At 57.5% G+C, this 21,064-nt stretch overlaps 1 protein-coding gene across 1 annotated transcript; it reads left to right on the top strand.

Moving 5' to 3' along the window:
• Positions 1-311: 311 nt before the first annotated feature.
• TEAD3 (TEA domain transcription factor 3) lies at positions 312-19,134 on the top strand (the record flags this gene model as incomplete). Its single annotated transcript, XM_079713013.1, is given in 14 exon segments — positions 312-342; positions 7,722-7,753; positions 7,755-7,980; positions 10,066-10,130; positions 14,083-14,145; positions 15,242-15,253; positions 16,153-16,290; positions 16,399-16,448; positions 17,035-17,096; positions 17,796-17,929; positions 18,092-18,265; positions 18,455-18,595; positions 18,670-18,822; positions 19,021-19,134. Coding segments are annotated over 14 exon segments (1,395 nt in total).
• Positions 19,135-21,064: the final 1,930 nt, after the last annotated feature.

The raw sequence follows: 21,064 nt of genomic DNA, 5'->3' as shown, positions 1-21,064 counted from the left end.
TTAGTGCATTTGGGCAAGGGAATGGCTGAGTAGGATGGTCAGTGATTGGCAGGACAGAACTCTGTGTGTGTGTGTGTGTGTGTGTGTGTGTGTGTGTCCTGAGCCCTGCTCCCACCCTCACCCTCAGGTTTGCAGACCTTGGTACATTCTGACAGTTGGGTACATATTAAAACAAGAAGGAGACCTCTCAAACAGAGGAGGTCAAGAAATTAAGAGATCTGGCCCCAGCTGGGCCTTTAACCAGTTGTGTCATCCTGGTGGGCCTCAGTTTCCCTGTTTGGAATCCATGACTTCTCCCCTCTCTTCCCATCATGGAACCTGAACCTGGTGGGGCCTGGAGAGGTGAGTGGGTGACCCAGTGTTCTAAGAAGAAGGCGAGGGCTAACGAGGGGGTGACTGAGGGCAGCTAAGCCAGGTGAGAGTGGCTGAAAAGGTTACAGGCAGCAGGTGTCAGGGGACAGGAAGGCTGGTGGAGTCCGGGGAGCTGCCCTGGGAGGTGGCAGTGGGGTCTGGCAAGGCTGGGCAGGGTAAATGGTGTTCAGAGGCTGCCTGGATGGCCGACCCCTCTCCCGGACGCCTCTAGGGGCTCAGGGTGGAAGTTGGAAGGGAGTGAAAGCTCCCAGCCCTGTCCACCTCCTCGCTCAGGAAGGGAGAGGTGCCTAGGGGCCGGCTGACAGGGAGGACAGTGGGGGAGGGAGCTGGTGGTGCCAGGCTCCAGGGAGCCAAGAGGGCTCCCAGTGCTGCAGCTTTCTGTGGAGGTGGCCAGGAGGTCGCAGTTTCTGCTTCCCACGTGGGCGCTGCAGGAGCTGTGGGGTCTGAGGGGTGGCCTTGAGGGTCCAGGTCTCCATGGCCCTCCGGGGCCGCCCTGGGGCGATGGCAGGAGCTTCTCTGCTCAGAGCTGGGGTGGAGGCCAGCAGGTCACACTCGGCCCTGTCCCCCGTGGCCTCGCCCTGCCCTCCCCTCCCCCCTGGTGTGCCAGCCTAGGGTGGTCTGCAGGAGAGGCCCTGCCCCTCCAGGGAGGACTCTGGAGGGGAGAGGGCTCTGCCTGTCCGCTCAGGGTCCCACAGGGGACTGGGGGCAGGAGCCAGAGAATTCTGTCGCTCTACGAATCCCCAAAGCCTCGGCCCCTGAGGTTTCCTAGAGTGCTGATTGCTTCCTGTACTCCCTGCCAGGCCCGACAGGACAGGAAGTGATAGAGGGAAACGAGAGTGCCACTGTGTGTGCCGCTGGATGTGTGTGAGAGAGAAGCCCAGTGGAACACTCTGTGTGGGTGACGCTGGGGGGGTGGATGCAGGTGGGGGGAACTGGGTAAAACCAGCATGTGTGTGTGACTGCATGTGAGAGCAACTGTATGCAACATTGTGACTTTGTAACATTCACGTGTGAGAGAAGCTATGATATTCTCAGTGTGTGACTGACACTGCAGGTACATGAGGGAAACTGTGAATGACGTTCTTAGTGTGTGACTGATGCTGCATGTGTGTGTGTTTGTGTGTGTTTGTGAGGCTGTATGGGGGACCTGTGTGTGTGAGGGGCCATCACAAGGGGTACGTTTATGAAAGACACTGTCTGCTTGACCAGCGGTGTGAGCTCACACTCGTGTCTGGATGGGATTCCGATGCTCCAGGTGTGTGAGGGACACTGCGATTGTGTGATGCTGTGTGTGTCAGAAGCAGAATGAGTGACACTCTGCAAATGAGATGACCTTGGGTTTGTAGAAACTCTGATGGTCTGTGTGTGACTATATATGACACCACGTATGAGAAAAGTTGTCACAACATGGTGTACGTGTGTGTGTAAGGGGGAAACCGTTGTGACGCGGCGGACTATACCCAGTGCAGCAGGCATGTGCTGAGAAGCTGTGGCAACAGCTGAGTGTGAAATCAGGCGTGTGGGTGAGACTGAGCACGAGAAAGAAACTCCACACATGGAGGGACGGTGCTGTTTGTGGGGTGTGACTGAGACCGACTCTGTGGGTGGTCACATCTGAGATGGTTTGCGACTGTGGGGCAGTGGGGGTGACATCCTTCAGGACTGTGGCATATATGGCGTGGGATGCCATGTATGATGAATTTGGGTGACTGTGACCCCAATGCATGTGGTGTCTACGTGGAGGACCACAGAAAGAAAACTGTTGAAAACAAAGAAAGAATGGGACTTCCTTGGTGGTCCAGCAGTTAAGATTCCACACTTCCAGTGCAGGGGGCACGGGTTCGATCCCTGGTCGGGGAACTAAGATCCCACGCGCCGTCAGCATGGCCAAAAAAAATACAAGAAAAAAAAAAAACAAAGAAAGAATGTACTTAATGCTGCTGAAGTGTGCACTTAAAAACGATTAAAATGGTACATTTTTTATTACGTATATTTTATCACAATAAAAGAAGTTAAGAAAAAGAAATAAGGGAGATGCAGGTAACAGTGAATGTGCAGGAGAGTGGCTGTGAAGAGGAGTGTGTGCGTTTGATAGAGAGGAGACGCCCAGGGAAAGCCTGTGTGTTTATAGACGACATTGACATTGTGACCTTCCTGAGGGGGCAACTGACTGAGGGACCAGTGGCAGCTCAGCGGGTGATCCAGAGTCCAAGGGGCCCTCTGACATGTTCACTGAGTTTCACCCCTTGGCTGCATCCCCGCCTCCTCCAGCTTGGATCCCTGGCCTTCCTGGAGTGGGATGAGATGAGGAGACAGGACAGTCTCAGAGTGGGGGCGAAGGGAGGTGTGGGAAGTGGGCCCCTTCTTCCTGCAGGAGGTTTGAGGGCTCTGAGTCTCTTCCCTCCCTCCCTCCCTCCTACACTGCTGGAAGCAGGGGTGACAGTGAGGATGAGCCTTGGAGAGGGAAGCCTGGGGGGCTACCCTGCCCCATCTGCTCCCCGAGGAGCCCGCGCCCTAGGAGAGGGGGTGGGTGGGTGCAGAGACTGGATTCCCAAATTGGAAGCACATTAGTAAGCTGGGGAGGGGTGGGGAGCCCCCCTTCACCTCCCTCCTAGTGGGCTCTGCAAATTGCTTCCTCCTGTAAAAACCTCGACCCTGCTCCAGGGAGGAGGGTACTCCATCTCCAGCCTGGCAGGGTGTGGTCACTTGGCAGGGTCCCTCAGGGGTCCTTGGCCTGCAGGTGGGGGAGGCAGACACCATCCCCATCCCGCCTGCCCTGCTCTCCCATCCCAACCAGAGCACGGCCAGTTCTAGGGTGGGAGCCTCTGGCAGCTGGAGAACAGCTGGCCCGCTCTGGGGGTGGGTGGGAAGGAAGGAGGGAAAAGCAGAGGAGGCGGGGAGGCTCCCTTAGCCCTCATCTACCGCCTGCCGCATCCTCGCCACCACCCCCCCACCCCGGCTGGTCAGCCCAGCCCAGGTTTGGGGGCAGGGCATTCAGGATGAAACTGCTGATTTCACTAATCTTCCCACACTTGGAGTGATGTTTTCACTCAAAGTGAGAGCACTTTGAGGGCTGAAGTCCTGCAGGAGTGGACAGCTGCTGCCCGCTAGACCCAGCACAGTCACCAGGCTCGGTCCGACCTCTCCGCGGGGCTGGTGCCGGGGGAGGGGTGCGGGGTCCAGACACCTGCCTGGACTTGCCTTTTCTGCATCCCCCACCAGGCAGAAGCTCTGGGGGAGCCCAGGTTTCAAGCCCATCCCTCCCCCTACTTGAAAGGCGGTAGAGGGCTGGGTGGTCTGGAGGCTGCGGGGGTGGGGGGGCCTTGGGGGGTGAGGGCCTAGGGCCTCTGCAGCAGCCCCTGCGCTGGCCTCCACCCCTGGAGCTGTCCAGCCAGTTATTCCAGCAGGTCTGGCCCCAGGGTGGGGAGTGGGCAGCAAGGTGCCCCTTATCTCCCTCAGGGCCCTGAGGCCTGCTCACCCAGCCTCCTATCTCCTACCCGGCCACCACCCAGAGGCACCTTCTGACCTCAGAAGGCCCTGGGAGAGGGGAAGCGGGTGTGTGCTGGTCAGATTGAGGATAAAGTTAGAGCAAGAACACAGGAGGTCCTCGGGCTGTGCAGTACCAGGGAGACGGGAGGTCGTCGAGAGGAGGGCTGGGGAGCAGACGGGCCAGGAGTGGGGATGTCCTGGATGTGGCCCTGTTGTGGCTGACCCCAGCCCCCAGCCCCCAGCAGTGGCTCCCCTGGTCACTCCTTCCCCCTAGGTCTGCCCCAGCCTCTGAGTCTTTCCGTCCTTGGCTCTCGCTCGCGCACTCTCTCTCTCTCTCTCCTTTTTCTCTCTCACCACCATCTGGTTTTCCCCTCCCTCACTGCCTGACTGTATCTGAGTTTAGTGATTTACCCCCTTCATTTGTGTGTCTCCATCTCCTCCATCTTGGTCTCTGTCTTTCTGTCTCTGTTGGTCATAGTCACTCTCTCCCTCACTCTCTCCCCACTGCCCGCAGTGTCTGTGGATCTCACTCTCCAGCACGCTACCTGTTCCGTATGTCTGTCTCTCTCTGGATCTCTGTCTCTGTCTCTCCCTCTGGGTCTCACTCCGAGATCCCCTCTCTAGGTCTCTTTCTTTTGCCTCTCACTCTGTGACTGTCCCGTCTCTTTTGTCTGTTTTCTTGTCTGTCTGTCTCCTGCTCTCTTCACCCACCCCCAGACTTGCCCACACCGTGTCCCCCTTCCCCTCCTGTCTATCCCAAGCTCCACCCTCTTTGCCCCTCACTTGGGTCTTTCTACCCCTTCTCCCACCCCACCTGGTGGTGCAGCCCAGCAACGCAGAGGTTCTAGACACCTGGGACAGTGTCAACGAGCAGCTGGGGGGCTGCCACCCCTGTCAACCCCACTCTATAAAGGGCAGATAAGACCCGACGCTGGGCTGGGGCTGCCTTCCCCTGGGGCCTGCCCTCTGACCCCAGGCAGCCCCCTCCACCACGCCTGAGTCCCGCATTGGCCTCAGTCCAGCCCTGCAGCTGGCTGAGGAACCCACAGCCTCCTCCCTGCCCCCAGCCTGAGTCCCAGTGGTTTGGGGTCTAAGGAGAGGAGGGTGGCCCACTCTCACCTCTGTCCTCATCCCACAGCAGTAACTCTGGGAAGGCCAGAGCACCCAGTGCAGACTCCTTGCACTGACCTGCTCCTGAGTGATGCGGTAGGACAGAGACCCCAGTTCAGCCCCCAGCGGGGCTCAGCTGCCCGCCTGCCATTGCCCACGGGTGTGCCTCGGTCTGGGGGGTACAAATATTCTTATTGGGGTGTCCACTCGCGCACCCACGCAGCGTACTGCACACACGTGCTCCAGTGCATGGCTGTGTGGGGTGGGGGTCACCTGCCGGCCCCTGTGTGGGTGCCTCTCCCCGCAGGGGTGTTCCTGGAAAGTGAGTCTAGCATGTGCCTGTGAGCCAGCGGAAGGGACGGTGGTCCTGCTTCTCTCCTTGACTTGTCCTTGTGGCCGCCCCCTGGGCTCCCCTCCCCCTCACCAGCTGCCAGCAGTCCCAGCCAGGGGCCGCCGCCCCGCCCCCCCAGTCTGTCCCAGCTCCCAAGCACTGCTGTGTTCGCCATATTTGGCCACAGTGCTCCTGCGGGGGGCGGGGCGGGGCTGACATCACCCCGAGAAGGGGGGGCCACTCCCTGGATGAGGGGAGGCGGGCACAGACTTGGGGGAGGCAAGAAAGTTGCTTTGAAAAGTCTGGGGCTGCCAGGGCCCCCCATGCGCCGGGCCCCTGCTGCTCTGAGGGAGGCCTCAGGAAAAGATTTGGGGGGAAATGGGTTGAGGACTCTGTTGGGAGGGGTCTTAGCTCATTGTAGTCCCTCTTCTGCCTCCCCTCTAACGTCCGCCTGTGGCACTGTCAGACTTGGGGCACGGGCGTGGGGCGGTGGCTTGCCTCCCAGCTAGCTCAGTATAGGCGCCGCTGTGTCCCCCGGCATCCCACCCCTCCCCCCTACTCTTATTACAGAACTTGCCCTCAAGGGGTTGAGGAGGGGATGGGGATGAGAACACAGCTTGCCGGGGTGAGCAGAGGGGTGTGGCCCCTCTGACCCATCAGGAGCATGGCTTCCTCTCTCCCTGGCTGCCCTCTGGTGTGGTGGTCTTGGAGGCCTCACAGGAAGGGTTACAGCGGTCTGGGGGTCCTTGAAGTTGCTCCAGCCACCTGTGCTGGGGGGGGACCCTGTGGTCTGGACCCCACTGGGCATTCTCAGGTGGTTGCCATGACAACCCATGCTGGGCCTCCTTTCCCTCTGCAGGTGGTGGGGCTTCTTACCTTGGTTAAGAGACTGAAGCTAGATTGCCTGTGTTCAGAACCCAGCTCTAGCACTTACTAGCTGTGTGTCCTTGGGCAAATTGCTTAACCCCTCTGTTCTTTGGTTTCCTCATCTGTAAAGTAGAAGTAATAATAGTATCTACCGCATAGGTGATTGTGAGGATTAAATGAGTCAATGTGTGTAAACTCCCAGACTAGTGCCTGCCATATGCAGGTGCTGTCATTCGTAGTAAAGTTAAATGTAAACTCTATATCCATCTGACATTCAGGTCCCCAGGCCCTCCCCATCCCATGCCACTAGCAACTACCTTCAAGCCTTCCAAAGCAAAGGGGTGGCCCCCCCAGGGAAAATCCCCACCCATTTGGCAAGACCTGGAATTCTTGTTTGAGGGGAAAGAAGTCTCTTCCCCAGCTTCTGATGGGGTCTCCCCCTCTCCACCCTGCTCCCCCCTTTCCCTACAGCCCAGAGCAAAGTCCTGAGGTCTAGCCGTCTGGGGCTCTGGGGCTCCCAGGACCCTGATACACATTGGACATGTGGTTCTGAGGCTGAAGGGGGCCGGGGGGTGAGCCTTAGGGCTGTGTGTGTTGGGGGACTGTCTGGGTGTGATCTGCTTTAATAACCCAGCCTGGCGTGTGCAGGGAACTCAGAATTTACAGAGCCCTGGCCCATCCACGATGTGGGCCAGGGCAGGGGCCAGCCTGTGGGTGGTTTATGGGCTGCTGCGGGGCCGGGAGGTGCAGGAACAGGAAGTGGGATGGAGGAGTGGGTGGGGTTGAGCGAGGCTGTCGGCCAGGCACCTTCTCCGCTGCTCCCTTACCAACCAGTGTCGCTCCCTTCTCATGATTCCTGAGGCAGTTCCTGCCCTGAGTTTAGGTTCCTTGGCAGGGTTCTCATGAGTTATCTTTTGGGGAAGGCAAAACTGTACCCTTCCTGGATCTGGGACCCTCCTCAGGCCACAGCGGGTCCTTGGCAGGATTGCACTGATGCTGTGGGGAGAATGAGGGGTGGGGGTCCCTGGTTGGGGATCCTGATGACAAGGAGGAGGAGCTGGCACAGCGAGAGCCAAGGAGCCTCTCTGAGAGCCACAGAAGCACTGGGCCCTGCCCCTCGTGGTCCTCCTCTCTGCCCATCATGGTGCCTTTGGCAGCTGCATGGCCTTGTGAGCCTGTTTGCCTCATCTGAATAATGGGCATCACTCCTTGCCCTCCCCGCCTTAGTTTTGAGGATTGAATAAATATGAAAGTACTTTTTCCCCACAAAAGTACTGTGTAGGTATAAGGCATTGTTATTGTTGCTGTTGATCACCACCAGGCATCATGGTTGGCACTTTGTCTGATCTCATTTCATTTTAACCCTCACAACCTCAAAGGAGACCCTTCCTTCGTTTTACAGGACTGAGGCTCAGAGAGGTGAAGGTCACACAGCACTGACTAAACATAACCTCTGGTTGCCTCCACCCAACCCTGGAGCACCTGCCCCGGGGGTGGAGATTGCTGTGGTCTGGGAGGACCCTGCCCTAACCCCTCTGCGTCTGCCCCCCAGGCTCAGGCTGCCCAGTGGGCTCAGGCCCAGAGCCCAGAGCCCAGAGCAACCAGCACAATAGCGTCCAACAGCTGGAATGCCAGCAGCAGCCCCGGGGAGGCCCGGGAGGATGGGCCCGAGGGCCTGGACAAGGGGCTGGACAACGATGCGGAGGGTGTGTGGAGCCCGGACATCGAGCAGAGCTTCCAGGAGGCCCTGGCCATCTACCCACCCTGCGGCCGTCGCAAGATCATCCTGTCGGACGAGGGCAAGATGTACGGTGCGTGTGGGGAGGCACAGGGACCCTGGACTGCACTTGGGGAGGCGGTCCAGCCCTCCTCACCCCTCCCTCTGCTCTCTGCCCCCTCACCCAACCGGTTTGGCGAAGTCCCGGAGGCCGCCAGCCCTCTGAGGGCGGGCGGGTCTGGGCGTGCAAGCCTGTGTGTCTGGATCCTCCTCATAAACAGGCCAAGTTTGCCCCCTCCACCAGAGCGCAGCCCACACGTGACACCACCCCCGCCCCCGACCCCACCCCCGACCGCCCCTCCTCTCCTCGCTCCGGCCAGCCTGGAAGTTTCGGGGTGACTCAGTGGGCCCGGGAAACTGGGTCAATCCGGTGTGTTCCAGGCTGGGCCCAGAAGAGGGTCCCTCTCCTGGGAGGACGTGGGGGAGCCCGAGGGGTGAGACCTGGGGTGAGATCCCAGCAGAGAGCAGTGTTTCCCACTGGCGAGTTCCCTCCAGAGAACAGGGGGCGTGGAGAGGGGGCTGCAGAGTGGTGGGAGGCGCACAGTGTGACAGGGCTTGCGTGGGGAAGGGCGCTGGAGAGACAAGGGGACTCCCTCACTCCTCACACCCCCTCCCAAGTCTGCTGCTCCCCTAGCCCCTCTCTTTTCCACCTTGCCCACCTCCTGCCTCCAGAAGGGAGCATCCACCCTGGTCCAGCCCTGAGAGGGCTCTCCCAGGGCTGCATTTTTGGGATAACTCAACACTTTGGGGCCTGACTCCTTGCCAGCTCCCTCCAACCCGCCCCGACAGCCTATGGCTGGGTGAGGCAGGCCCTCAGCCTGTCCCCTCCCAGTGTCCAGCACTGGCTGGGCTGCCCCGTGTCCCCTGCCCCACCACCGTGCCACGCCCACCCCCAGCCCCAGAGCCCCACTCACGGGGCAGGCAGATGTTCCAGGGCGCCTTCCATAGGGCGGGGGCCGCCTGCCCCCACTGCTCCCTCCCAGATGGCTGGGGCAGCCCCACAGGGTATTTTTAGACAGGGCGGAGGGAGTGGGGTGGAGAGGGGCAGGCAGGAAGGGAGGAGCCGTGGGGCCAGTTCCGTCATGGAAGAGGAATCTGGAGAATGCGGTCCTTCTGGGGAGGCTATGGGGTTGGGGGGCAGGGGGCCTGAATTTGGGGGTAAGAAGCCTACCCGCTGAGGATGCTGACACATGCTTCACCGTGCGTCCCAAGCACCCCCTTTACAGGGCCAAGCGCCCTGGATGCCGGCCAGCCTCTGGGCCCCCAGAGGGTCCCTGGTGCTGAGCAGAGCCCCCACCCCAAGTCTGACAGGCTGCACTCTCTCACAGGGAGGGACAGACACTGGTAACCAGTGACATGGGGGTGACAGGTTCAAGGACACAGTGACATGCTCAATTACACATCTTGACCCAGGCTGTCAGTGTAGGAGACGTGTTGGAGACCATCTGGTCCTTCCTGCCTGTTTCACCAGAGAAGGGCAGGGACTTGTCCAGGGTCTCCCGGTGGCAAGGACAGCTAGGACAGGAACCCAGGCCAGAGTTCTTACAGACACACACAGGTATGCGTGCCCAGTCATCTCTCTCTCCCTCCCTCCCTCCCTCTCTCCCTCCCTCTCTCTCTCTCTCTCTCTCTCTCTCTCTCTCTCACACACACACACACACACACACACACACACACACACACACACACGAGCCCTTACCCTCGGAGGTTTGGAGCTGGTGACAGCACGGAGACAGCACGGAGAGGAAGGAAGCACTGCGGGGGACTGGGAGTGAGGGGCCCAGCTGTCCTGCAGCCCTTCGGCCACACCTGCCCCTGTCTGTCTCGCAGGGAAACCTGTCAAGCTGCCTGACATTGTTCCACCTCCTGCTCTGCTGCCCCTCCCCCAACAGCAGCCCCCCAGGTCCTGGAGGCGGTGGGGGGAGCTCTGGGACTTCCCCACCATCCTTCACCCACCCCGCTTGTGCCCCTGAGGTGGGGTGGAGCGAAGAGAGTGGGGAGAGAAAACAAGAGCAGCGTGTGTGGGAGGGACCTGGTGTATTTCCAGCTGGTGGGGGGTCAACAGCCACCAGGGGTCCCCTTTGACCAATCCCTATTTTTTCCTCTCACCCCAATCTAGGCCGAAATGAGTTGATCGCACGGTATATTAAATTGAGGACGGGAAAGACTCGGACAAGAAAACAGGTAAAAGATAATTTACGCTGCAGCCCCTCTGCCCTCACACACTCTCTCCCCTGCCTCTGTCAGCCCCTCCCAGGCCGAGCTATCCCATTGCCCTGCCCGCCTCCTCAGAGCTGACCCCTTGCCCAGCCCACTCCCCTAGCTCCCTGACCGGGGCTCGAACCCATGCCAACTGCATTGGGAGCGAGGAGTCTTCACCACTGCACCACCAGGGAAGTCCCCACTGTCCTTTCTGACCCCCCTCCCAGACCTGTGATCCAGCGACCACAGATACGCCGCAGTGGGCAACTGTGGCAGCTGCATGTCACTGCCCTGAGTGGCTCGCTGACCAGTCAGGGAGACAGACAGTTGGACAGGTGAGGGCAGAGCAGGGCAGCATGGCTGAGATCGGAGCATGTACTGTCAGACAAGCATTGAGCCTGGACCAGGGAGGGGAAGGGAGGAGGGAGGGCTAGGAAGGCTTCCTGGAGGAGATGACACTCAAGATGTATTTTTAAGAAGGAAGAGGATTTAGCCAGGCAGGAAAAAGGGAGAGGATTCTTCCAGGCTGAGGAAGTTGGCTATACAAATAGTAATTGTAAGCCCATTCAGAGCTGACTTTGTATTAATTTATTTAGTCCTCATAGCAACCTTATGCAGTAGGTACAGTAACTATCTCCATTTTACAGGTGAGGAAACCGAGGCACAGGGAAGTTAAGTAACTTCCTAAGGTCACTCCACGGGTAGGTGGTGGATCCAGGATTCAACCCACTGGGCAGGAAAGAGCCTTCCATTAGCAGTGTGGTGTGTGGAGGGAGGGGTGGGAAAAGCCGAGGGCTGTGAGAGATTGAGCTGGAGGCCAGAGGGACAGGTTTCCCTGGGGGCAACTGGGGGCCATGGAAGGGAATAGATCAGGGAGTGGCTTGTGGCAGCTGTCGAGGCATCTTGTCTCCGGAACACCCGAGGCAGTGGATAGAGAAGACCAGGCCAAGGCAGGGACCTAGGTCAGCAGCGGTGGCCTGGGCAGCGGCAATGGTGAGAGTAGTGGTGGTAGGGACGGAAGAAACTGGTGATTTGGGAGATGATTGGGTGGCGGGAGAGAGGCAGGCTCTAGGCAGGGACCTGGAGAACCGAGGCCAGCTCTGGCCCTCAGCCCCCCCAAACCTCCCTCTCTGGATGGGGTTTGGGCCTTGCACCCACCCCCGAGATCCTTACTGTCTCACAGGAAGGTTCTGGGTCCACCCACCCAGTGCGGGAGTAGAAATGCTCCCTCATTGTTCAGGCCTTTATTAACCACTCTCCCTGGGCCAGCTCATGTTGTACAGCATTTATTCACTTCGTAAATCATTGAGCTACTACTATATTCTCGGCACTAGGGACCCGGTGAGGAACTGGACAGACAAGGGCCCAGTTCCCTGGAGCCTGGGGCCACAGGAGGAATACTGGCTGATCAGCCCCCGGGTTCAAATACCTTGCTCCTATACCTGCGGGGAGGGGGTGCCTCATCTCCAGCCTCTGTTCCTCAACCATTCAATAGCTGATATGTAGAACAGAGTGTATTTGTATAAGAATGTGCCACTGCTGTTGCTATTATTATTACTGTAGTTATAAACAGACATCCCAGGCACAGGAGGAGGGCACTGTCCCAGCGTGTCCTGCTTCACCCAAAAGACATGTTCATAGGAACCTGTTTGTCAGAGTTGGAAGGGGCCCAGGGATCTTTAAGCGAGGCCCAAGGAGGGTAGCAGAGCCTCTTACTTCTGGGTCCAGCATCATACCTGCTCCTGGCCAGGTATCCCGAGAAGGCTGGCTGTACGTTAACATTTTACAAATGAGCTGTCGGCAAGCTCAGGATTTTAAAAACCTCTGGCCTTTGTCATTTTGCAAGGGTGGCACTCCTCTAACTTTATTCTGTATTAGAACTCTGATGTCTAATATCTCCTTAAAGGGGGTTCCTTCCTATGGCTGTGAGAACAAGGCATGTCTTTGTGTGTCGCAAAGAGCAACCCGCTGACATGCAAGGTTTTTTGGTTGTTTTCATTTTACTCTGTTGAAAAAAAATGCCATTTTCTTTTTTTTTTTACAGCTACGTACAGCAATTAATAGCAAGTACAGTGCCTCCCTATTGAAAACACAGCTAAATATTACATTAGGATTAAGTCCCATGTGACTTTCAGCTGTCACAGAGCTGACCATTTGGAGATAGTCCTCTGGTCTAAGGGTATATTGGTGGTGGCCAAGTGGGCTGTGGAGTCAGGCCACCTGGGTTCATCTGTGTGACCTTGGATAAGTTGCTTAACCTCTCTGTGCTTTGGTTTCATCATCTGTAAACTGGGAATAATATTAGTACCGACTTCTTAGCATTGCTGTAAAGGTCAGAGGAGTTGGTACATGTGAAGTGCTGGGAACAACAGTAGCTGTGCTCGGTAAACGGCAGTTACTGTCATGACGTGAAGTGATCGGGAATCTTGCCAGACATAGGCCTGAATCCTAGGCACCATGAGATGGCATGAGAAGCACCCGCCTAGGTTCTAACTAAGTAGCAGGGGCCTGCCTAGCATCGCATACATAGTAACTTTTAGTCCACGATTAAAAAGAAAAGAAACTGTTTCTTTATGGAGATAAAAACAACTTACAAAGAAAGCCAACAGCAATTGCTGATAATGAAAGTGTGAAGCAGCTTAGAGGATCCACCTGTTCCCTCGTGCTTGTTTCATGGGGAAAACAGTGACAGTTAGGTTCTCTGAGGCTGAGGGCCAGATCCTTGACAATGCCAAGGTCTGTTGTGCAAGCCCAGGGCGCACGCATCCAGACCGTGACTAGCTCAGGTCTGCCAGGAGAGGGAGGCTTCAGGGAGGAGGGGCTGGAGAAGAAATGCAGTTAAAAGCACATACTGTGTACATAGAGATAGTGTACACTGCCATGTATTAGTCCGAGGAGAAGGAATGTGTACTGGGGGAGGAAGCTGCATGAACAAAGCACGAGTCAGACCAGGCCAGGTTTCATAGGCCAGCAAGCTGGTGGGGTTCTCGGAAGGACTTAGGCAGTGGTACAGGGGAGACCTTTTGTAAAGGATTTTGGGCTTGATGTATAATCTGGTGGCCAGCAGGAGCATTATGGCCATGGCTAGCCTCTGTGATGCCAATTAGAAAAAACAGTGTCTCCTCTGAGGATACCAGTGAGAAAAAGTCACCTCTTTTTGGAAGAATACAAAGATGCTCTTCCTCTGTTTTTTACCAGTCATCTTTTATTGGGTGTTAATTCTCAGTTAGGATATGAAAGGATTCAGGGCAGCTGGGTAAAGGTCAGGAATGAGGAGTGTGCCCTTCACACCGGGCCCTCTTCAGTGATACTTGCGTGGCTGCTCGTGTTCGAACTCCTTGTAAGAACAGCAGTAGGTGAAAAGCATGTAAGCTGCCAGCACCATAGAAAGCCCAGCGAAGCTCCCTTTCTTCACACTGACATATTATTGTAATACTGGTAGTAACCTCTTTGAAATGCTCCAGCAATGCCTTTAGGGGTAAAATCCTGCATCAGTATCCAGCTTGGCAACTCCCCTATTTTGACATCCAGGAGCTTCTCTTCCTTCAGTGGTATGACTGATGCCATTTTGGATTCCTGGGTCTCTCTTCCTCCACTTTAGATGCAGTTGTGCACCAGGGCACACAGCTTGGCCAGCAGAGCTTGGGCTGGATTTTAGCCCTCACTGGGCCAGGTGCGCTTATGCAGTGAACAACCTGTACAACTGTACATGTTGCTCCTGAAAGCCACGGTAGGCCCTTGATCAAGACAGGGCCAAAAGAGGGCAGAATTGGCAGGGCCAAGGTGTGTCTGCCCACAGGGGCCCCACGGTTGCCCCTCTTACATTTGGTCCCAGAGATGAGGGCTGGGATGCTCCTTGCCCGTGGCTACCCTGTGCTATGCCTCCCTCACTGTCTGTGTTTTCCTCTCTGGCTGGGCGCGGGGCGGCCCCTAGGTGTCCAGCCACATACAGGTTCTAGCTCGGAAGAAGGTGCGGGAGTACCAGGTTGGCATCAAGGTACGTTGGGCGCCTGACTGGGGCCTCCAGCCCTTCCTCGGCCTCTCACTCATGGCGCCTCTACCACTTTCTCTGCACGGCTCAGGCCTCTGCCTTGGCTGGCTCTCTGGCCCCACTGTGCCTCTTTTCTGGCTGAAACTCTGTTCTTGCCTCTCCTGTTCTTTCTGTTCTTTTTCTCTTTCTCTCTCTCTCTCTCTCTCTCTACAGGTCTCTAGCCACTTGCAGGTTCTAGCCAGGCGGAAATCTCGGGAGATTCAGTCCAAGTTGAAGGTATGGGGTCCCCTGCCACTTGGCCTGGCCCTGCCCAGGCCTGATGCTGCTCTCTGACCCCAGCCCGGGACAGGGAAGGGGCTGAGGAGCTATGGGGGGCAGCAGGGGGGTCTCAGAAAGACAAGCGGCAGAAGAAGCCCATTTGCCACTTCAGGCTACACAGGGCCAGAGCCCCTGGAGAGTAAGCAGGAACCCAAGGGGACAGCCAGCCCTACAGCGAGGGAGAGGAAGACCACCTGGGGGCCACTAAGGCCCACCTCTCTTCTTCTCCATTTTCCTTTTCTCCTTCCTCCTAACTGCTGCTTGCTAATTGCATGGGGACTCCAGGTGGGCAGGGAGGAGACACTGGTGGGGACTGGCGGGCATGGCCATTCCTTGTCTTGGACGCTCAATCCTGACTGCTCTGTGGCTGAGGATCTCAGAGCCTTGGGTTCATGGCCCTGACCCAGGTCAAGGCCCCTGTAGGCTGCATCTTCTTCTCCCTGCCCACAAAAGCCCAGCAGACTGGGCCTCCCACCCCAGTCCCCACGCCTATAGCACAGTACACGTGGACAGACCCAAGGGGCCCCAGCTTGGTCCACCATCTAGATCTCCAGCCCCTCTGCCCTCATCCTAACCTTTCCAGGGCACCCCCAGCTGGCACGCACTCCCTCTAGGTGGCAGTGGGGCTGGGGGAGGGTCCACAGCTACCTCTGAGCTTCCCTGCACTCCTCAGGAACTGAGAGCCAGGTGGGCATTGAGAGGAGGAGGATGAAATGACATGTCCCTCCACCCCATCTGGCCCTCCTCTGTGTCTCTTCTAATCCATTCTCTTTCTCTTCCACAGGCCATGAACCTGGTGAGTAGCACTGCCCCTCCCCGGGGGGTGGGGGGCAATGGAGGGGAGAGCACCGAATATAGGATTTTCAAATTATGGATTGTGAAATCAACGTAATAGGCTTGCAAACAGGATTTTTTAAAAAATGCATTATAGGGACTTCCCTGGTGGTCCAGTGGTAAAGAATCTGCCTTACAATGCAGGGGACGTGGGTTCCATCCATGGTCAGGGAACTAAGATCCCACGTGCCGCGGGGCAACTAAGCCCACGCGCCACAACTACTGAGCTCGCACGCCTCAACTAGAGAGCCCGTGTGCCGCAAATCACAGAGCCCACACGCTCTGGAGCCCGCACATCACAACTACAGAGCACACACACTCTGGAGCCCATGCACCACAACTAAAGAAGAGAAAACCCGCGCACCACAACTAGAGAGAAGCCTGTGCACCGCAACTAAAGACCTGACACGGCCAAAAATAAATAAATAATAAATCTTTTTAAAAATGGATTATAGTTGTTCTCAAACTTTCGCATGCATCAGAATCACCTGGAGGACTTATGAAGTCAGATTTCTCGGCCTCACCCTCAGAGTTTCAGATTCAGTAGGTCTGGGCTAGGGCCTGAGAATTTGATTTCTAACAAGCTTCCATGTGATGCTGGTGCTGCTGGTCCGTGGACCATACTTTGAGAACCACTGATGAAATAGAAAATATGAGAGTGCGTGACACACAAAATAAGCAAAATAAGGAGAACTGTTTTGGCTTATACTGGGTTATGGAGTAAAATAATTTCTTATTGTGGATTGTGATCAGAGGGGTGATGTACACTTAGGAGACAGGGCTTCGGGGGAGGCCCCTGAGGCAAGCCCCTGTCTTGTCTCTGGCCTGGCCTGGGCCTCACAAGGCTCCTCCCGTCCTCAGGACCAAGTCTCCAAGGACAAAGCCCTCCAGAGCATGGCGTCCATGTCCTCTGCCCAGATTGTCTCAGCCAGCGTCCTACAGAACAAGTTCAGCCCACCCTCCCCTCTGCCCCAGGCCGTCTTCTCCACTTCCTCTCGGGTACAGGGGTCCTGGGAAGTGGGACTGGGGTGGGGGAGTGCCTTTAGGGTGGGCCGGGGTGGGGGTCCTGGATACTGAGGGACCCTGGGCTTCTTCCCATCTCTGCAGTTCTGGAGCAGCCCCCCTCTCCTGGGACAGCAGCCTGGACCCTCTCAGGAGTGAGTATGGTGGCATTTCCTTCCCACACCCTCTTCTTTCCCCTGGCAGCCATGCTGGACTTGCCCTCCCATCTGCGTTCCAGTAGCAGCTGAGCAAAGTCTTCGTTCAAAAATAGAGGGTTGGAGAGCGCCAGTTAAGAGAGCTAATGCATCTGTCTGTTCATTCATGTGTCTGTTCATTCATCAACCAGTTGTCATCCACCTTACAATTATTTTTCACTCAGTTAATCTCTGAGTCAGTCTTTCATTCAACAAGTCAGGTAGTCAAGTATTCTCAGCTCCTTCAACTCTAAGATGACTTTCTTCCTAAGACACGCCCTCAGTTTAATGAACAGCTCTGCAGGGTGGGTTTGAAATGCTGCATTAAATGTGCACATCAGTTGCGAGATGCAGCCAGACTTCATAAAGTTAAAACGCGAAGAAAACAAAAAGCTTGCAAGTTAGCTGGTCAGCATGTATTTCTGGGCCTCCACAGGAAGGCCTGGTGGCTTCCTATGTGGGGTCCCAGATGAGACCCATGTGACTGGGCCAGGCGGAAGGTGGGGAAGGGGGTGACCCTCTAACCAGCCCATGCTCCTGTCTGCAGCATCAAGCCCTTTGCACAGCCAGCCTACCCCGTCCAGCCACCCCTGCCGCCAACGCTCAGCAGTAAGTTCCCTGCACAAGGCAGCCACCACCTCTCCCTCCCTCAGCAGCTGCACCTCTGCTCAGAAGAGCTGGGGCCAGACTTGTATGTGTGTGTGTGTGTGTGTGCGCGCACGTGCGCGTATGTGTGTGCGCGTGCGCACGCATGCGTGTGTGTGTGTGCACGCACGTGTGTACGCGCACAGGCTGGGAGGGAGGAGTGGCTGGCATCTGTAGGGGAATGGGACAGGCCAGGAATAGCCCCCTTACCTTTTACAATGTTGCTTCCACAACTCTGCTACAAGTACACACCACCAAAGGTGTCACATTGATATGTGTATGTATATATAATTCCTTCAAGGGAAATACACTGAAATCTTCAGAGTTTTACTTTCGCTAGGAGTTAGGATCCTGGGTAATTTTTTTTTTCTGGGTAATTTTTATTTTTACGTTTTTCACGTCTATATTTTCTGTTTGGACACACATTAATGGTGACATGAGGGAAAATCCACTGATGTACACTACTAGGGCCACCACACACGGTGCTGCAGTCTGTGTACTGCACAAGGACACCTGGCAGGGGAGTCAAAATCCAGCCCGTGTTCCCGTCCAAAAGGGGCACCATTCTCCAGCTCACACACAGGCTCTGTGCGGGGTGGGGGGCGGCTCTGTGTGTAGCCGCACACCCCCCCATGCAGACGAGGGTCCGTCTTGTCCTCCCAGGTTATGAGCCCCTGGCCCCGCTCCCCTCAGCTGCTGCCTCTGTACCTGTGTGGCAGGACCGCACCATCGCCTCCTCCCGGCTGCGGCTCCTCGAATATTCCGCCTTCATGGAGGTGCAGCGCGACCCTGACACGGTAATGTAGCGGGTGGGGCAGGGTCTGTGCGGTCCAGGGCCACAGCTCAGGGTCACGGGGTTGGGACGCCATAGGGCAGGTCTGTTCCCTTGCAGCCCCCCGCTCCCCCTGGGCCTGCACACTCTCGAGCTCTCCTGACCCTGTACTGGGCCCTCCCCACAGTACAGCAAACACCTGTTTGTGCACATCGGCCAGACGAACCCCGCCTTCTCAGACCCGCCCCTGGAGGCAGTGGATGTGCGTCAGATCTACGACAAGTTTCCCGAGAAGAAGGGTGGCCTGAAGGAGCTCTATGAGAAGGGGCCCCCTAACGCCTTCTTCCTCGTCAAGTTCTGGGTGAGCTGCCCTGGTCCCTCTGCTCCCAAGGGTCCCCGCAGATGTGTGCAATGCACCCAGGCCTACCCTACCGAGCCCCTCTCCCCGGGCCTGTGGGCACTGTGCGGGCTATGTATGCCCCCAGCCCCAGGGCGGGACGCCTCCCTGGGCCTCGGACAGCAACTTAGGCCGCCCCGCCCCCTCCCCCAGGCCGACCTCAACAGCACCATCCAGGAGGGCCCGGGCGCCTTCTATGGGGTCAGCTCCCAGTACAGCTCGGCCGACAGCATGACCATCAGCGTCTCCACCAAGGTGTGCTCCTTTGGCAAGCAGGTGGTGGAGAAGGTGGAGGTGAGTGGGGGCCCGGGGGGTGGGGGGGGCTGGGGGCGGGCCAGCCGAGCGACGCCTGACCCCGGCTCCCGCAGACCGAGTACGCCAGGCTGGAGAATGGGCGCTTTGTGTACCGCATCCACCGCTCGCCCATGTGCGAGTACATGATCAACTTCATCCACAAGCTCAAGCACCTGCCCGAAAAGTATATGATGAACAGCGTCCTGGAGAACTTCACCATCCTGCAGGTGTGGAGGCGGCGGGGGGAGAGGGCGGCGGGGGGTGTCATGGGAGCACCCCAGGCACAGGGGCCTCGAAGCAGGGGTGGCCAGACCCATTCCTCAGAGGAGGAGACCGAGCCCCAGAAAGGAGAAGGCTCTGCTCAGCCCGCACGCCCCATGGCCCTGTGCCGCCTGACCTCCCGCATCTTCCTACCCGGCCCCCAGGTGGTCACGAGCCGGGACTCCCAGGAGACCTTGCTCGTCATTGCTTTCGTCTTTGAAGTCTCCACCAGCGAGCACGGGGCCCAGCACCACGTCTACAAACTCGTCAAAGACTAGGGTGCCCTCCGCCCCCACCACCACAATCCAGGACGAGCATCTTCTCCACACACCTGCCTGGCACCCCCAGGGGTCCAGGATTGAGGACTCATCCACCTGCCAGGCCTCAGGCCCAGGACCCAGGAGGCCTCCCCATCTACCCTGCACACACACTCCCTGCCACTGTTCTGCGCTTTAACTGAGGGAGAAGAGAGGAGGGCTCAGCGGTGGGGCAGCCTGGCAGTGACGCTGACCACCGTACCCAGCTCTGCCCAGCCTCGAAAGACTGGGAGGACACCTTCGAGCCCAGGCACACGTGGCCGCTGGCCCCTCACGGGACTGTGACGGGCAGGTGAGGGAAGAATGGAGACTAAGGGAACCGGAGTACAGAGGCCCCAGAAGGGGAGTGTCGAGTTGGGGTCAAGTTGAGAAGAAGAGAGAGGAGCCCACACTTTCTGTGCGCCTGCTGTGTGCCAGGCCTCGTGCAGGCCCCCAAGTGCCTTGTGCCATCCTCAGACCCTGCAGGGCAAGCGTGGGGCTCGCTATCTCAGTGGAGGGACCCGTGGGAGGGGTGGGCGGAGTTGGAGCCCTCCCCCGGCACTGCCTGTCCCTAGAGCCCAGGTTTATGCTACCTCCCTGGAGTGGGGGCTGGCCACGGGGGCAGGCTGGAGGGTCTGCACTGAGGGGCCAGCCGGCTGGATTGGGGGCCTGAACAGACCACCTCCTTCCAGAGCACGGGGGGCTCCTGTGCGGCCCTCAGAGCTGCCTGACCCAGGTCCGGTCCCGAGCCACCCAGCAGCCTCCCGATGGGCGAAGGCTTCCAGGGGCAGGCCCAGGCCCAGGCCTGAAGCAGGCTGGAGGGTCAGGTGGGAGGATGGAGCCCCAGCCCCTGGGCAGTCCACTGGCCCAGGGACAAGGGGTGGCGGAAAAGTTTGGCATTTTTCTCTTGCCTAAGACTTGCGTCTGGTGGTGAACCCTCGGGGGGCACCTGTCCCTTCTGTTTTCCCCACCTCAGTCTCTCTGGCCTGGAGCAGCAGCTCCCCACACCCTGTTCTGGGATTGAAGGTTAACCCTTCCCCGGCAGCCCCTTCTCAACACCCGGGCTCCTTGGCCCCCAGCCCTGTCCTCCCGCTGCCCATGGGTATTTATGAGTTTCGTATGAAGTACTGTGCCCCTTCTTCCCCCCGCCCGGCCGCCCCTGAGCTTCCTGAAGGTCCTCACAGTTTGCATATCGCTCAGGCCACCTCCAAACCCAACCTAGGTTTTATAATGTATATTATATATTTGTTGTGTATTTTTTAAATCCAGCTGTGATGGGTTATATCATAAATGTGGCGCAAGGCTGGCGCAGGGGCCCTCAAGGCCCAGCTCCTGCTTAAAAAAAAAAAATTAAAGTTATTTGTTTGTGGGTTAGTCGTGTGACCAGTTGTGTGCCATACCTCTGGGTTTGGACAGCTTCGGGTGGGCACTCTTCGTGGGTCAGGTCCTGGTGTGTCACCCCACTCCACCCCGTCTCTGCTGGAGGGCCCCAAGCACTACCCACACTCAAAATAGATAGGATTTGGAAATTCCCTGGTGGTCCAGTGGTTAGGATTCCACGCTTTCACTGCCAAGGGCCCGGGTTGGATGGCTGGTCGGGGAATTAAGATCCCGTAAGCCGAGAAGCACAGCCAAAAAAAAAGAAAAAGAAAATAGGATTCAGGGGTCTTGTGAAAGTTTTGCCAACTCCAACCTTTCTCCCACCCCTCCTGCCGTGAGTTGAGCACTGAAGTGTGGCCAGCACTGGCCTGAGCCTTATGTTGCCTTGTCTCTTTAAATGAAGTGACTTGCCCCAGGTGACTTCAATACTGAGATGGGCCCACTGTTAAATTCCCACAGTCCACAGTGGCTACTACTGGTTCTCACCGCCCCATCCTCACTCCACACATGAGGAAAGAGCCTCAAGGAGGTG

This window comes from Hyperoodon ampullatus (assembly GCF_949752795.1).
Source record: "Hyperoodon ampullatus genome assembly, chromosome: 10".
In the NCBI taxonomy this organism is placed as follows: Eukaryota; Metazoa; Chordata; class Mammalia; order Artiodactyla; family Ziphiidae; genus Hyperoodon; species Hyperoodon ampullatus.
Note: the sequence above shows the minus strand (reverse complement) of the source record. Positions and strands in the feature narration are given on the sequence as shown.